Source organism: Pleurodeles waltl, chromosome 7 (genome assembly GCF_031143425.1).
Source record: "Pleurodeles waltl isolate 20211129_DDA chromosome 7, aPleWal1.hap1.20221129, whole genome shotgun sequence".
NCBI lineage: Eukaryota > Metazoa > Chordata > Amphibia > Caudata > Salamandridae > Pleurodeles > Pleurodeles waltl.
The window spans coordinates 402,339,140-402,356,745 of NC_090446.1; the positions used below are offsets into that span (position 1 = coordinate 402,339,140).

A 17,606-nucleotide genomic window follows, 5' to 3' on the forward strand; every position below is an offset into this window, starting at 1 on the left:
AAATGTTGACTGGAAAGTGTAGGGATAGACTCCTCACACTCTCTGGTAACTATGCAGAATCTTACGACCTCATGAAGGCTACCTTGAATGAGGGCTTTGGATTCTCAACTGAGGAATACAGGATTAGGTTCAGGGGGCTCATAAATCCTCGAGCCAGACCTGAGTTGATTATGTTGACTTCTCAGTAAAAACACTAGATCAGTGGTTCCCAACCTGTGTTCCGCGGACCCCCAGAGGTCCATGACACATTGCCAGGGGGTCCGCGGGCCTGGGCTGGGAGAAAGACACTTTCACAGCTGGGGCATCCGTGTGTGCATGTTTTTCCTATTTATTACTTCCTTTGTTGAGTTTTAAATGCACTGCAAAGCTCCTTGTACTGCAAAAATAAAAGCATTAAGCTAACTCAAATGATTAATGTATCTGCTGGAGAGAGATGGGAGTTTTGTGCAGTGGCAGTTTTGTCTCAGAGGTAGCACAGATGGTTAATATGCCTGCTGCAAAGAATGTGTATCATGCAAAGAACTGTATTTTAAGTTGGTTACTGCTTTTGTCACAGAGATTATTTTGTTACTATGCAGTTCATAATCGTAATCTAGCACAGTGAGCTGTGAACTGCCATTAAATAGCTGCATGCAAACCTCATGGCACAAATCAGAAAGTTTTTTTTTCCTAGTCTTCCATTTTCCTTATGCTGCTAAAAAAGGTTTGCTTGTGTAGAAATACATTCCTATTGCTAACTCAGTGCTTAATTTGTGCTTGTTGTTTCCGGTGCTGAGCACTGGCACTTATTTCTGAGGGCCGGGACTTATTCTTCTGCCTCAAGCATTTGCTGCGAGCAAAAGACACATATGGGAAAGACAAAGTAAGGGAAAAATGAAAAAGCGTCACAAAGGGAGAAAGAAGAAAGCTGCTAGAGTGAGATGATGAGGCAGGAAGTGGCTTTAAATGGATTGAAGAGTCCAGAGATGGCTTCAGGATTATGCTGCCTCAGTATTCTGTGTACCCACATTTAATTGCAGCAGCCGCATGTTGAAGAGGAGGGCTTTGGGCACCGGCAAGTTTTTATTTACAAAGTGAGCACTGTGCTAATGTCATCGCTAATCACTGTGCTGTGTTATGAATCCTAAGTTTGTGCTTCTCCGGACCAAGCACTCTTAGAAAATGCCTACCAGTGTGGATGACATGCGAATCCTACACCTCGTAGTCCCCTGTAAAGTGCCCTGATACCCTACAGTGGTATGAGAGGTGCTATAAAACAAATTAAGTACATGTCACAGAGAGGCTAGGGAGAGATGAGAGGCCCTTATGGTTTACTTCCTTTCCCCTTCACTTATTTATGTGAAAAAGCTTTCTCAGATCTTGCCTACATAAAAAAAATAAAAACAGAAATCACTCCGGAAATGTAGAATCTGACCTGAGGATTCACCTTTCCTAAATAAAACCAACATTGAAAAGGTAGTTGCCAAGATGCAGCGCCAACCTTCCCAATAAAATGTTTCGATTTTTGCATATTTTTCAATATAAAAGAATTTTATCTTTAGTAATTTGAGTATTTGTTTTTTGTGTACTTGTTATATTTTTTGCGAATTACTGTTTTAATGTTTGAAAATTAAATCGTACAAATTGCTGGGGGTACCCGGCTTCCAGTAATGATTCATTGGTGGTCCTCAGGAGTCCAAAGGTTGGGAACCACTGCACTAGGTGGTTGGATAACTGGCTGTGGTGTAAGTGATTATGATGGGCAGTATAATTTATTTATGAAAGAACATCTGTTAAGTAATCGCTTCAATGACAAACTGCATCAACATCTGGTAGACCTAGGTCCAATTTCTCCCCAAGAATTGGGAAAGGAGACAGACCACAGGGTCAAAACTAGGGTGACCAAGACTTCCACAGGGGGTGACCAAAAGAAAGGGGTCACAAAGCCTCCCCAGGGGAAGGGTGGTGAGACATCCAAGGACAAAAAGTAAAGAGTCTTCTACAGGGCCCCAAACACCTGCTCAGGAAGGTGGGCCCGAGCCTCCTCAGTCTACAGATGTGTATAAGAGTAAAAAAGTTGATCCCATGAAGGCCTGGTGCCTCAACTGTAGACCGCATGGACACCAAACTGGAGACAAGGCCTGTCCAAAGGAAAGTCCCACAACTAATACTACTCCAGTTAGTACTGGAATAGCCAGTCTCCAGGTGGAATCAACAGGGTGCCCAGAGCAAATCAGGTCCACACTGAAGCTACTTTAGTCTCAGAGGGTGGGGTGGATTTAGCCACATTTGCTGCCTGGCCGCCTAACATGCAAAAATACAGGCAGCAGCTCTTGATAAATGGGAATAGAGTAGAAGCCCTGGGGGATACAGGTGCCAGTGTCACTAGGTGACAAACAAACTGGTTTCCCCAGGACAGTACTTGGCTGGACAGACATATCCAGTCACAAATGCTGACAATCAAACCAAAGTCCATCCCCTGGCATCGGTAACTTTAGAATGGGGAGGGGTCACTGGCCTGAAACAGGTGGTAGTCTCCTCTGCAATTCCAGTAGAATGTCTGCTAGGGAATGATCTGGAGTCCTCAATATGGGCTGAGGTAGAGCTCAAGACCCATGCAGCCATGCTGGGCATCCCTGAACTGGGGTGTCAAGACAAGGGAGCAGGGTACAGTGTGAATAAAGTTTTTGAGTCTTGAATACTGGCCCAACCTTCCAAGAGGAAAGGAAAGAAGACTGGGGAACCAGCTTCTGCACATCACAAGAAGGAGAACCTCTCTTCTCCAGAAGATGTTCTATCCCCTGAGGGAACTGCGTCCATGGAGCTGGAGCCTTGTCAGGTTGAGCTCTTGGGCCCAGGGGGACCCTCAAGGGAACAGCTGTGTAAAGGACAAAAGAGTTGTCCCACTCTTGAAGGCCTAAGACAGCAAGCAGCTGAGCAACAAAAAGGCAATGTCAGTGGAACCCTCAGGGTCTATTGGGAAGATGGGCTCCTTTACACTGAGGCAAGAGATCCCAAACCTGGTGCCACTAGGAGAGTGGTAGTGCCTCAGGAGTTTAGGGAGTTCATTCTGACCTTAGCCCATGACATTCCCCTTGCTGAGCATTTGGGAAAAAACAAGTCTTGGGAGAGATTAGTCAACCATTTCTACTGGCCCAATATGACCCAGAAGGTTAAGGAGTTTTGCAGCTCCTGTGTCACCTGTCAAGCCAGTGGTACGACAGGTGGCCATCCAAAGGCCCCCCTCATTCCACTTCCAGTGGTGGGGTCCCCTTTGAGAGGAGAGTGGGAGTGGACATTGTGGGTCCGCTGGAACCTCCCGCAGCATCAGGGAACCAATATATTCTGGTAGTAGTGGATCATGCTACCAGGTGCCCTGAGGCAATTCCCCTTAGGTCCACTATTGCTCCTGCAGTAGCTAAAGCACTCATTGGTATTTTTACCAGAGTGGGATTTCCTAAGGAAGTGGTTTCTGACAGGGGTACCAACTTCATGTCAGCTTACCTGAACCACATATGGAATGAGTGTGGGGTGACTTACAAATTCACCACACCATACCATCCACAAACCAATGATGTTGTATAAAGGTTTAACAAGACATTGAAGGGCATGATCATGGGGCTCACTGAAAAACTCAAAAGGAGATTGGATGTCCTCTTGCCATGCCTGCTTTTCGCCTACAGAGGTGCCACAGAAGGGATTAGGATTTTCCCTTCTTTGAGCTTCTGTTTGGCCATCCTGTTAGGAGAAGGCTGGTAGAGACCTCTCCATGAGCTTAAACAAGATGTAGTGGACTATGTGCTAGGCCTACGCTCTAGGATGGCAGAGTACATGGAAAAGGCAAGCCAAAACATTGAGGCCAGCCAACAACTCCAGAAGTTGTAGTATGAGCAAAAGGCTGTTTCAGCCAGGGCAGAAAGTCTGGGTTCTGGAGCCTGTGCCTCCCAGGGCACTTCAAGACAGATGGAGTGGCCCTTACCCAGTGCTAGAAAAGAAGAGTCCGGTCATCTACCTGGTGGACCTGGGCACTAGCAGGACCCCCCAAGAGGGTGATCCATGTTAACCGCCCTAAACTGTTCCATGACCGGGCAGATGTAAACATGTTAATGGTTACAGATGAAGATCAGGAAGCAGAGAGGGTGAACCTCTCCCTGACCTCCTCTCCACTGACCCTAAAGATGGCTCAGTAGATGAAGTTATCTACTCAGACACCCTCTCTAACTAACAGCAAGCTGACTGCAGTAAGGTCCTTCACCTGTTTGCTAAGCGCTTTTCCTTGACCCCTGGTCAGACACACCTTGGTACCCATGATGTGGACACAGGAGACAGTTTACCTGTCAAGAATAAAATATTCAGACAGTCTGACCAAGTCAAAGAAAGCACCAAAGTGGAAGTCCACAAGATGCTGGAGTTGGGAGAGATAGAGCACTCTGACAGTCGCTGGCTAGCCCAGTGGTCTTGGTCCACAAACCTCACACCAAAGATGTCAAGAAAGAGATGAGGTTTTGTGTGGACTACAGAGGGCTCAACTCTGTCACCAAGACAGATGCTGACCCCATCCCAAAGGCAAGTGAGCTCGTTGACAAATTAGGTGCAGCCAAATTCTTAAGTACCTTTGACTTGACAGCGGGGTACTGGCAAATCAAAATGGCACCTGGAGCAAAGGAGAAGACAGCATTCTCTACACCTGATGGGCATTATACGTTTACTGTTATGCCCTTTGGCTTAAAGAATGCCCCTGACACCTTCCAAACATTGGTGAATCAAGTCCTTGCTGGTTTGGAGTCCTTTAATGCAGCATATCTAGATGATATTGCTGTCTTTAGCTCCAACTGGCAGGATCACCTGGTACACCTGGAGAAGGTTTTGCAGGCCCTCCAAGAAGCAGGCCTCTCTATCAAGGCATCTAAATGTCATATAGGGAAGGGTACTGTGGTTTACGTGGGACACCTTGTGGGTGGAGGCCAAGTTTAGCCACTCCAACCCAAGATCCAGACTATTCTGGACTGGGAAGCTCCAAAAACCCAGACTCAAGTCAGGGCATTTCTTGGCTTGACTGGGTACTATAGGAAGTTTGGGAAGGGATATGGATCCATAGTGACACCCCTCACAGAACATACCTCCAAGGAAATGCCCAGAAAGTTAACTGGACCTTGGACTGTCTAAAGGCCTTTGACACCCTGAAAGAAGCTATGTGTTCAGCACCAGTTTTGAAAGCTCACGATTATTCAAAGCAGTTCATTGTGCAGACTGATGCCTCTGAGCATGGGATAGGAGCAGTCCTGTCTCAAACCATTGATGATGGCCTTCACCAGCCTGTTGCTTTTATTTGCAGGAGGTTACTCCCCAGGGAGCAACTTTGGAATGCCATTGAGAGGGGGGCCTTTGCTGTGGTTTGGTCCCTGAAGAAGTTGAGTCCATACCTGTTTGGTACTCACTTCACAGTTCAAACTGACCACAGATCTCTCAGATGGCTTATGCAAATGAAAGGAGAGCCACCTAAACTGTTTTGGTGGTCCATATCCCTCCAGGGACACAGACCTGGGACTGCCCATGCCAATGCTGATGGCCTTTCCAGGTTCGTCCACTTAGAAAATGAAGACTCTCTTGGGAAAGGTTAGTCTCATCCTCTTTCGTTTGGGTGTGGGGGGGGGGGGGGGTTGCGTAGGGAAATGTCTCCCTTACCCTAGTTACCCCCTAACTTTCTGCCTTTTGTTGATGCCAGTCATGATTGAAAGTGTGCTGGGATCCTGCTAACCAGGACCCAGCACCAGTGTTCTTTCCCTAAACTGTACCTTTGTTCAAACAATTGGCACATTAATGGGAGGGGACAAATCCCTAGTCCTATTGGGGGAATCCTCCAAAACCAAGATGGAGGATTTCTTAAGGCAGGGGTCACCTCAGCTCAGGACACCTTAGGGGCTGTCCTGACTGGTGGGTGACGACTCCTTCTTTTTCCTCATTATCTCCTCCATACGTGCCGCCAAAAGTGCGGGCTCTGTCCGGAGGGCAGGGCATCTCCAATAGCTGGGATGCCCTTGGGTGCTGTAACATGCATGAGCCTTTGAGGCTCGCCTCCAGGTGTTACAGTTCCTGCAGGTGGAGGTGAGAAGCATCTCCACCCAGTGCAGGCTTTGTTCCTGGCCACAGAGTGACAAAGGCACTCACCCCATGTGGCCAGAAAGTCGTCTGGTTGTGGCAGGCTTTCAGGAACTGGTCAGCCTAAGACTAAGAATTTGACCGGTATGTAGGGGTCATCTCTAAGATTCCTTCTGTGTCCATTTTCAATAAGTTCCACACTGGCATCAGTGTGCATTTATTGTGCTGAGAGGTTCTATACCAAACTTCCCAGGTTTCAGTGTAGCCATTATGGAACTGTGGAGTTCGTAATTGACAAACTCCCAGACCACATACTCTACCCTACACTTACACTGTCTAATGCTCATGCAACTATGCCCTCCCCTGTGGTATATGTACCCTGCCTTGGGGTGTTAGTCCTGCTAGAGGGGTGACTTACCTATGCCACAGGCAGTGTGAGGTGGACAGGGCACGCTGAGGGGAGTGCCATGTCGACTTAGTCATTTTCTCCCCACCAGCACACACAAGCTGTGAGGCAGTGTTCATATGCTGAGTGAGGGGTCCCCAGGGTGGCATAATACATGCTGCAGCCCTAGGACCTTCCCTGGCCACAGGGCCCTTGGTACCAGGGGTACCATTTACAAGGGACTTATCTGAGTGCCAGGGCTGTGCCAATTGTGGAGACGAAGGTACAGTTTTAGGAAAAGAATACTGGTGCTGTTGCCTGGTGAGCAGGGTCCCAGCACAATTTGAATCATAACTAGCATCAAGAAAAGGCAAAAGCTTTGTGGGGTAACCATGCCAACAGTGGCATTTTCCTACATCCGGTTCCAGTCTGCTAGCAGGTTAGTACCTGCGTCCTCGGGTAGCAGACCAGGGGAGTTTTGTAGAGCACTGGGGGGGGGCAAACAGGCACACAAAATACACCCTCAGCGACACAGAGGTGGCAGAGTGTAGTGTTTGAACAAGGCGTCTGGTTTTGCGTTGACATCAATGGAGGGACCGGGGGATCACTCTGGCGATGCAGGCAGGGCACAAGGGAGCTTCTCGGGTCAGCCACTGACTGGGCTAAGATGAGGGCTGCCTGCTGGTCAATCCTACACTGGTAGGTAGTTCCTCTCTGGCCAGGGGGCTGCGGGTGCATTGCTTCTTCTAGGCTTCGGGTTCTTTGTTACGGGCAGTCACGGTCAGGGGGATTCCTCTAGATTCTCTCTGCAGGCCTCATCGTGGGGGTATAGGGAGGTCATCTCAGGGTGGACATGCCATGGAAGTCGCTTGGGGGTCCTCGCTTCAGTGTTGTTTTCTCTGGACACGGGCCTGAGGCGGCGTCTGGTGTAGTGTTGGGGACTCACACTTCAGGAATGAGGTGGGAGTCCCTTTAAAGATGGTTTCGTCTTGGTTGTTTGGACAGAGCCGCTGTCCACTGGAGCTTCTTGGTCCTTTGAGTTGCAGGGCAGTCCTCTGAGTCGGCAGAGGTCGCTGGTCCCGTTGGATGCGTCGCTGTTGCAGGTTCTTTGAATCTGGAGACAGGCCGGTAGGGCTGAAGCCAAAGCAGTTATTGTCTCCTTCTCTGTGTGGTTTTGAGGTCAGCTGTCCTTCTTGTTCAGGTCATCAGGAATCTGATTTCCTGGGTTCAGGGTCTCCCTGAAATACTAAATGTAGGGGTATGTTAGGGCTGGAGGGCAGTAGCCAATGGCTACTGTCCCTTGGGGGGGGGGGGGTGCACACCTTCCTTGTGCCTCCTCCCTTTGGGGAGGAGGGCACATCCCTATTCCTATTGGGCTAAATCCTTCAAAACAAGATGGAGGATTTTCTAAGGAGGTGGTCATGTCAGCTCTGGTCACCTGACTGAGGGAATGACTCCTCCTTGTTTTTCTCATTATCTTCCCAGACTTGCCGCCAAAAGTGGGGGCTGTGTCCAGTGGGGGGGCGGGCATTTCCACAAGCTGGAGTGCCCTGGGGCATTGTAACACAAAGCTTGAGCCTTTGAGGCTCACTGCTAGGTGTTACAGTTCCTGCAGGGGGAAGTGTGAAACTCCTCCACCCATTGCAGGCTTTGCATCTGGCCTCGGAGAGCACAAAGGCTTTCACCCCCAGGGGGGTCAGAAACTCATCTCTCAGTGGCAGGGTGGCACAGACCAGTCAGCCCTACACTGAAAGGTTGGGTAAAACACAGGGGGCATCTCCAAGATGCCCTCTGTGTGCATTTTGTTTAATTAATCCATCATTGGCATCAGTGTGGGTTTAGTATTCTTTGAAGTTTGATACCAAACTTCCCAGTATTCAGTGTAGCCATTATGGAACTGTGGAATTTGTTTTGACACACTCCCAGACCATATACTTAATATGGCCACACTGTACTTACAATGTCTAAGAATAGTTTTAGACACTGTAGGGGCATATTGCTCAAATAGCTATGCCCTCACCTGTGGTATAGTGCACCCTGCCTTAGGGCCTTAAGGCCTGCTAGAGGGGTGACTAACCTATGCCACAGGCAGTATTTTGTGTGTATGGCATCCTGAGGGGGATGCCATGTCCACTTTGCCTTTTTGTCCCCACCAACACACACAGTCTGCAATGACAGTGTGCATGTGTTAGGTGAGGGGTCCCTTAGGGTGACACCACATTCTGCAACCCTTAGGGACCTACCCTTGTCACAGGGCCCTGGGTACCACTGGTACCTTTTACAGAGGTGTGCCAATTGTGAAAACAATGGTACATTTTTAGTGAAAGAACACTGGAGCTGAGGCCTGGTGAGTAGGGTCCCAGCACACTTCTTAGTGAAGTTAGTATTAATATCAGGCAAAATTGGGGGGGTGGGGGGGGGGGGAAGAGTCTGCACCAAAGAGCCATTTTCCTACACTGGTGTCTAGCAGACTTTATTGCTTCGAGAATATAATCTATTTTTCAGGAGAAGCTGCCAAAGTAGTGCCACAAGCTTTGTCTCTTGCTTGGATAAGCAGCCATAAGAAAATCATATGGAGGATTCTCTTTCAAGAATTTCAGATAAGGGCCTGCAGGTTGAAACCATTTTTGTAACTATTTCCGTACCAGTGTCTCCTAGAATAGACATCACAAAGGTCTCTTTCAGATGCTGTAGGAAACCAAGTATCAGAAGAATAATGGGTCTATTATAGGAATAGTCGAATAGGTATCAAATGCGCTGGTAATTACCTTCTCTTCTTACTCTTCCCTGCAGCGAACAGTTTGAAGATCATTCAGCCCATAGGGCTGGAGGAATCAGTTTTCCAGAGATTATTCTTTCCCTCAGGCTGACTGGATGAGGGGGAGTTGTGGTACAGGCTTAGGTTTGAAACTTCAGTTGAACAGGTGAAAGTAAAAATTGCATATAATAGAGCCTGACGCACATTACCTTTGGTAGCCAGATTTGTGATTGTCATCAGATAAAGATTGTTGAATGTACAGAGATGAACCAGAGAAACCACTGATTGAGTAAGGTTGTTTGTTGTCTCAGCATCAACTCAAAGCATTCAGAACCTCTTAATGGATGTGAGTGATGGAACATATAATTCCATGCCATCATGAAAATCTCCTTCCTGTTTACGATCTGTGTTGACTACAAGTGGGAACCAGTGACAAATCGCCCACTCCTGCTGTCACAGCAATGGATTTCTTTGAGGCAGCGTAAATTGTGCGCTTTGCCCCTCCTGCCAAACTGGTAGCAGCTGAAGCCAGCCGCCTTGCTTTTAGCCCAAAGACTCCATCCCCTAGGGCCTGATAGAAGAATGTCCCAGCAACCTCAGCCCATAGGACAAAAGACACATCGGAGGGACATCGCAAATTATGGCCTTCATCAGGGACTTCTCTGCTGCAGTCGTTGCTTCCCAACCTGAGAGGGATGCCTTTTTCCAGCCCTGGTTGTTGGGTTTGGGAGGCAGTCTCTACTGGGGCACGTTCTAGTCACATTCATAATGTTCTATGGGTTTCTGTTTTCAGTACGTATAAGGTGGTCCATCATTTTTGTCAGTCATCCAAACCTTGGGTCACTTGTTCCTAAAGGTCTGAGATAGGTCTCCTGTGCACTCTTCTATATCTCTCACAGCGAAGAGCCATGGTTTCCAGATTAGGCAGGAGCTCTACTTTTTTCCTCCAGGCATTCAATGTGGGGAAAAGAGGGGATTTTCATTTAATGGTAGTGTCCCGTTTTGCTATTAGAAGGAATATATCAATGAATTTCATGCCCACTGTTGTGATTTTGGGTCTTTGGCAGGTACCCAGTAAACATCTCTTCACACTGCAGGTGTTCTGCCCGTCACTCGCTTTACTTCATTCAGAATTACCGTCCAGTAAACTTGTATCTTGGGAAATTCCCACATCACGTGGAAGTTTGCTTGTTCCTTGTGATATCTAGGGCATCTAATGCGTGCATCAACGTGTATGTGGTTGATCTTATGTAGTGGAAAGTGTGCACTGTGCAGTATATTGAGTTGTATATATTTAAATCGGGCATTGCACAATACTTTGTGGATATTCTAGAGCCGTTTGCTATTCCTTATTACAGCTCTGCCCCATTGTTGCCTCCAATGAATTGATGAGGGGGTTGCATTGATATTCCTGTTTGCTCCAGTAGGGCTTTATAAGGCCATGTAATATTGGTACTAGCAGTTCAATGTTTACTATTTTGTTGAAAGAATTTGAATGTTAATTGTCCCAAATAATTTTAATGCAGCTGAAACTTTGGAACATGATGTAGCTGTTTACTGATGTGGTGGCACTGTGACAAATCCACTAGACCTGCCATATTTAAACGGACACCCCTTTTAGAGTAGTGTTGCATCTGGTATGGATTTTATTATGATTGGTTAAGGACAAACCTGGGTGTTTAATTGATATGCTCACGACTGGTTTGATTTTTAAAAGAAAAGGCACTGAATGGACAATAATTTGAGTAGTGTTGTGTGCCAGTGAATTGGGGTTGCTAGCCCATACCACGTCCTGTGAGTAGGCCTTGAACAGCTTTTCTTCCCCACCCTGAAAGAGTCAAGTGTTACAATGGGTTACTTGGTTCCCAGTATAAAAAGACAGTTGCAAACTTATTAGTTGTGAAGGATTCACATCCTTCATGATTAATAACCCATTTTCCTACACTTTGCTTCTTTGTTACATGTTTTAATGAAAACTTCAAAGTATCACTTGCCTGGTGCTACATTGGAAAAAATGCTCAACATGTATTGTTGTTTTTTTTTTTCTAGTTACAACATTGAGGAGACACAGTGAACTTCTCACTTGCAAAGTGCTGACCAGTGAGTTAGATCGTAGCAAGTTCAAATGCAAGATTAAGGATTGTTCGAAATTTTTCCGTAAGGCAAAGCTTCTACACTATCATATGAAATATTTTCATGGAGTTGAGAAGACAGAACAGGTTCAGAAATCGGTCACAAGAACTATTCAGACCAGAGGGTCATTAGCTAATGAAAAAAACATTCAAGAAATTCCAAAAAGAAGAAGAACCACATCTGGTTCTTTGAGTAAGTACATATCTATGTTCTTCCACGTCATTGTAGAGTATTAACAAAGGAAAATTGTGCATAATTATGTATGATCTTTGTGATGGACCTGTCCTAGTGTTTTATCAAGAAGTGCTTTTTTTTTTTCTTCTTTTTACTTGATCTCTGTGTCATTACTGGGTGAATGCATATTTTCATGATAGTACTTTATCTCGATGCACAACTTAAGTGCTTTTGTTAAAACTGAGAACAGCATGACAACTTGAGAAAAAAAAAAAAAGCCTTGATATTTTGAGTCTTGGTTAAAGCCTGCCTGCTTTATCAATAGGGTCTCAGTTGAGGGCCCCCTTAAACTTTAGCCTCTACTGTACAGGCAGCTAAGATATATTTACACTGAGGTTAAAGAGTAATGACTTTTGATGAATGATAGAGAAAGTTATTGGTCCATTGATCACCTTCAGTGCAGGAGTATCTTTCAAACGGCCATCGTTCTTTTACTTTAAAGTCTTCCCTTGTAGAGAAGAGGCAGCTGGTTTAGAATGGGCAGGGGCAGTATCACTTGTGAGCAATGAAGCAGGCAATACAAGTGGTGAGGGAGGTCGCATTGGTACATGCCTATATTTTATCAGGAAATATCACCTAAACTTTGCTTATTTTAGCTCATTGTGGTACCTCAGGCTAATTCGTGGCTCAATTTGAATGAAGACTTGTATGTTATACAACTATTAGTACTCATCACAGTGAGTAATAACTCCAGTCAGATATACTTGATGGAATACACAATGTGCAAAATGAGAATGGGAACTTTATTGCAACTGAAGCATAATTTTTGTATGATATAATACAAACTCAATTGTGTGCACTTTGGTTTAATTGAACGACTTTACCTTTGATATGATTGTTAGTTCATGTGGAAGAGGTATAATGTTATTGCTGCATCAGACAGGTTTGGCTCTTCCTTTCATTTCAATAAGGGTATAGCCCTGAAACATCAGTTATCTGAATGCTGTGTGTTAAGATTGTGGCATCCTCCGCAGCCTGGATACTCTTAAATAAACATACCACACGGAGCTTGGTCTGACACGTCTTTATTCTTCTGCATGCAAGCGTAAACCAGCATTCTAAAATTGAAATCCAGTCACCACACTCACGTCACAGTTCTACAGAGTCCTTCAGGAACCAAAAGGGTCCAGTCATTACTGCTCACATGATACTACATCTCCCCCTTGTTAAACAAAAACTATACTTTTTGCAGACATATACACATATGTCCCAACTCTTCTATGAGTCTCTTTAGAGCTTTTACTAAATGCCAAAACTGTGTCCTTTGAAGCTGGGAAGAGAGACAAGTAGCATCCTCGACTGACACTGGTAACATATTGGGGGGGGGGGGTGCAGTCAGGGGTTACTCTGCAGTCTCAGTTGAACTAATCTCAGCTAGGAAATAAGGAACTGGTGAAGGTTGAGGCAGAGGTCTGAAGTGGGAAGAGTCTTGTGTAATGGTTTCCCCAGGTCGGTGAGCAGTCACCATGTGTCCCTTACTAGTTAGGACTTCAATTGTTTCAGAATCAAAAGGAGCATCATATTTGTTTTGTTTTGTCACACCAACACGCGATCTTCACGAAAATAAAATTTCTTGACACCTCAGCGTTTGTCAGGATACACTTTAATCTTTTGATTACAACCCAAGTCTTTCTGACGAAGTTCATCATCAGTGATCTTCCATTGGTCCATTGTGGTAACTTGGTTGTCATGGCTCTCCCAAACATCAGTTCTCCTCTCATTGACTGAGGAGTTGATCTGTATGTTTGAAGAGTAACATGGAGAGGTGACGTCAAACTAAGTTTAAAAAAAAAAAAAAACATTGCACACTGTACAGTATTTTTCAAGGTGCTCGTAAAGCTTTCTAAGTGCCATTTGCTTGTGGCCAAAGAGTTGGGATTTTCTGACGCTTGACATTAAGTTGTGTAAGTATGTCTCTAAATTCTCAGCTGTTGGAAGGTAGTCCATTGTCACATTTCAAAATTGAGGGAACATCTCATTATTCAAAGATTGCATCTAATCTTTCAATGGCTTTCTCTTGACTAATGAATGAAAGATCTTCGGCAAGTGGAAAACGAGAATACTTATCGATAATCACCATCAGGTGATATCCATTGTCAAGAGGACCAAAGAAGTCCACAGCAACTCTCTCCCATACATGTTTTGGTAAGTCTAGTATATTCAAGGGATGAAGAGTGACTTTGGGAGAAAACAGTTGCACAAATGACAGGTTTTCAATTCTTTCTCGACAAGAGGAGGAAACTGAACTCTGTGAAATTATTGCTACCAAACACGCTCTTCGAGACAGTGTCCTTTGTGGGCCACTTCAGTCACTTGTCACAGACTCTGTTGTGTCAAATCTTGAACTTTGTAAAACAATGCCATCCGGAGTATCTGATAGTTCATCTTTTACATGCTTGAACTTGTGATATACACTGTCATGTGTGAGAGGTTGAGTGTGCTGTCTCCAGGATTGATGTGTATATCTTTTAGTATCAGCTTGTTGCTATCTTTGCTTGTTGCAGAAATAATTTATTCCAAAGAAATAGCAGGAGTATTTGATTTACAAAGAAGTTAATGTTGCCTTCAGCCTCTTTGAAAGGGGTACCATGACACTGTACTGGCACTTGCGAAACGTTGTCAGTACAGTTTCAATCCTTTTCTGGTTGATGCACAATAGTGTTGTCATATTTCTCCAGCATTGGATCTTTCATAGATTCACATGCTTGAATCATCCCCGTCGTCGAGGTGGGAGCCTCACGGTAAACTTAAATATATAAAAAGCAGTAAGTCAGTAAAAATAAAACCAGTAGGCCCTAGTAGGCCTCATAGGGTATTTTACAGTCTATCCACTTTGTTTTGTGAAAAGACCCAAACTTGAGTATCAACCAATCAGGATTCAGCCCCTCCCAAACACTCCCAACAGAGGCTGAATTCCCTCAGATTTTCTACCGCACGTCGTGTGAAGGGAGTCTCCCTGAGCTCTGCTCAGTTTTTTTCCTATTTTCTGACTGAAGATTGTTTTTTCTCTCAGGAAACTAGTTACAACTTTACTATGTCTGAAAAGGCAAAGAAGGGTCTGTTCAGAGACTGTGACAACTGTGGGAAGAAGAGACTACATATTGATGACCCCCACAAGAAGTGTATTTACTGCCTTCATCCAGACCATAAGGTGAGAGACTGCAAAATCTGTCGCACCTTTAGTCAAAAAACCCTCAAAGACCGAGAGGGTAGACTTCTCTTATGGCTGCAAAAACAGAAAGCCTTAGAGCATCCTTCATCAGACAGCGAAGAGTCACCACAAACTTCTCGCCCTCAGAAAAGAACAGGTGAGAGAGATAGAGGTGCGGATGAACCACCAAGAAAAATGCACAAAAAGACTAAACAAGTCTTAACTGAAGAGGCAGTTAAACATGGACCAAAAAAGGTTCATTCAGAACCTACTACGCCGTTACACCGGAAAAGCACCTCAAAGAAACCATCCCTGTCTCTGTCACCACAAAAAGAGACAGAAAAACTCTTTTTGGTGAAAAAACAACCGTCGACGACCGCCCCGTCGACGACAGTGTCGACGGTAACAGCGACCACGGTATCGTCGACGTTCACAACACCATCCTCACCGATGATTATGACGTCGTCGCCTTTGTCATCGACGACGATTATTACTGCAAAAATCTTCAAAAGAGCTTCGTCGGCAACCACATCGTCAACAGCGGAGGCCTCCTGGGTTCACAAATCATCCAGGGCACTCCCATCTACGCAAACTACGTCGGCGAAGCGACTGTCGTTGCTAAAATACCCGTCGACTAAGGGACCGTCGACTAAGGACCCATTGACAAAGACGCAGTCATGGACGGAAGCGTCGACGAGAGACCCGTCGACGAGAGACCCGTCGACGAGAGACCCGTCGACGAGAGACCCGTCGACGACAGTACCGTCGACGAGGGAGCCGTCGACGAGGGAGCCGTCGACGAGGGAACCGTCGACGAGGGAACCGTCGATGATGGATCCGACGATCACCACAGCATTAACAGTTTACAAACCTTTGGACATTTCACCAGATCATTCCTCATACCATCATGAGGACTCCACCAGATTCTTACCCCTTTCCCTTATTAATATAGGGGACAAGCCATCTGACATTTTGCCGATACATACATCACCAAGTAAGGTGCTGCCATACCCACCACAACATCTTTTAGACGATGATGATGATGAGGATCAAGGAATGTTTGGGACAGCTAGTAGCCCGTCCCAACTAAATGTAAAATGTCAAGAGTTTGATGAAGAAGAGGATCAACATTACCAGCATAGTTATGCTTCAACATCTTATCCACAGGCAAACCAACCATCGCCTCTAGCTATGCCTAGCACATTAGTGACAGATTTACAACATATGTTGAAGGACTACTACAAAAGGTTCCCACCGTCAACTCAGTCCACGCCACCTAGACCTCAGAGTTACCAGCAAGCTCAAACTACTAATGTTTCCGAAACGCCACAGGCTAGTAGACCTGTAACTAGCCAAGCTCCGGAAGCTTACCTCTCGTCGGACGACGAAAGGGAAGAGGGCGAGCTAGCAGATTCAGCGGCTAGTGAATGGGACGACTATCTCGTTCCCACACCATCTCCACCTCCAGCAGCTCCAGTGGATTCTCCTCCAGAAGACATAGGAGGTTTCCATAATATCATAGAGAGAGCGGCGAAACGTTTTGGCCTGGCAATTGTTTCCCATGAAACTGAGTGTTTTTTGTATGACTTTAAAGAGCCATCAAAGAGATCTGTAAGAGCCATACCGATTGTGGATTTCTTATGGCAGGAGGGTTTGAAGGCAATGAAAAACCCGGCAACAGTGCCTTCGCAAATGCCAAGGCTAGAGAAAAAATACAAGGCCCCAGATGATTCTCCGGCCTGTTTAGTCTCACAGCCGAAACCTGACTCGGTTATATCACAGGCGGCTCAACGACGATCCAAAAACCCCTCTACACCTATTGCGTCTCCCCCAGATAAAGAGGGAAGGAGACTAGACAATATCGGTAAGAAATTCTCCTCGGTTGCTGCAGTAACGGTCAAGGCGGCCAATTCCCTTGCCATCCTGGGAAGGTACGATCGCCAGATGTGGGCAGACATGTCCGCTTTTGTAGATTCACTGCCAGAAGATTTCAAGGTGGAGGCTAAAAAGGTCTTGCAGGAGGGAGAAAGGGTTTCCGCAGAGATAATAGACAGTGCAATAGATATTTCCCTCACTGGTTTTCGACAATTAGCTGGAGCAGCAGTCCTGCGCAGACAAGGGTGGCTTAAAGCTACTTCATTCAGACCAGAAGTCCAGACTCGTGTTCTCGACATGCCCTTCGATGGAGAGAGTTTGTTTGGCAAACATGTCGATGATATGCTGCAGGCTATCAAGACGGATACCGATACAGCAAAATCCCTAGGTACCCTGCAATATAAAAAAACTACCTTTTCGTGGAGCAAGGGGTAGAGGTAATTACTCCTTTCGAGGTGGATACCAGCAATACAGGTCACAATATCCATCTTCCTCCACAGGACCAGGACATCAGCACCATCAACAACAGCAGCATTATCGATTACCACCAGCCGCAGCGTACAAACATCCGGCTAGAGGAAGAGGAGCTGCCCGAGCAAGAGATACAGGCAGAAAGCAATGACCAGAGGATACTCTCAACACCTCCCCAATCAATATTGAAGGTCGGAGGTCGCATCAATTCTTATTTCCCCAAGTGGAAGGCTATAACATCGGACAGATGGGTACTAGATGTGGTGACCAGAGGTCATACTCTGGAATTCATCCAAACACCACCGAGTGTCCCTCCATCGGGTACACCGCCTCTGAGGTTGAGCCAACTTCTCAGGGAAGTAAGGATAATGCTAACAAAAGGAGCAATAGAACCAGTCCCTTTATCTCAAAGGAACAAAGGATTCTACTCCCGGTTTTTCCTTCTCAAGAAACCCTCAGGAGACTGGCGCCCCATCCTGGACTTGAGAGCACTAAACAAGTTTCTAAAGAAACAATCGTTC

General features: G+C 45.9%; 1 protein-coding gene across 7 annotated transcripts in view; it reads left to right on the forward strand.

Moving 5' to 3' along the window:
* The window catches only part of PHF20 (PHD finger protein 20), a 1,394,195-nt gene that overhangs the window by 703,799 nt on the left and 672,790 nt on the right, over positions 1–17,606 (forward strand). For all 7 annotated transcript variants that reach the window (XM_069243878.1, XM_069243882.1, XM_069243883.1 and 4 more), the window contains one exon: positions 11,271–11,546. In XM_069243878.1, coding sequence (XP_069099979.1) covers positions 11,271–11,546 — 276 coding nt within the window. The remainder of the gene's footprint in view (positions 1–11,270; positions 11,547–17,606) is intronic.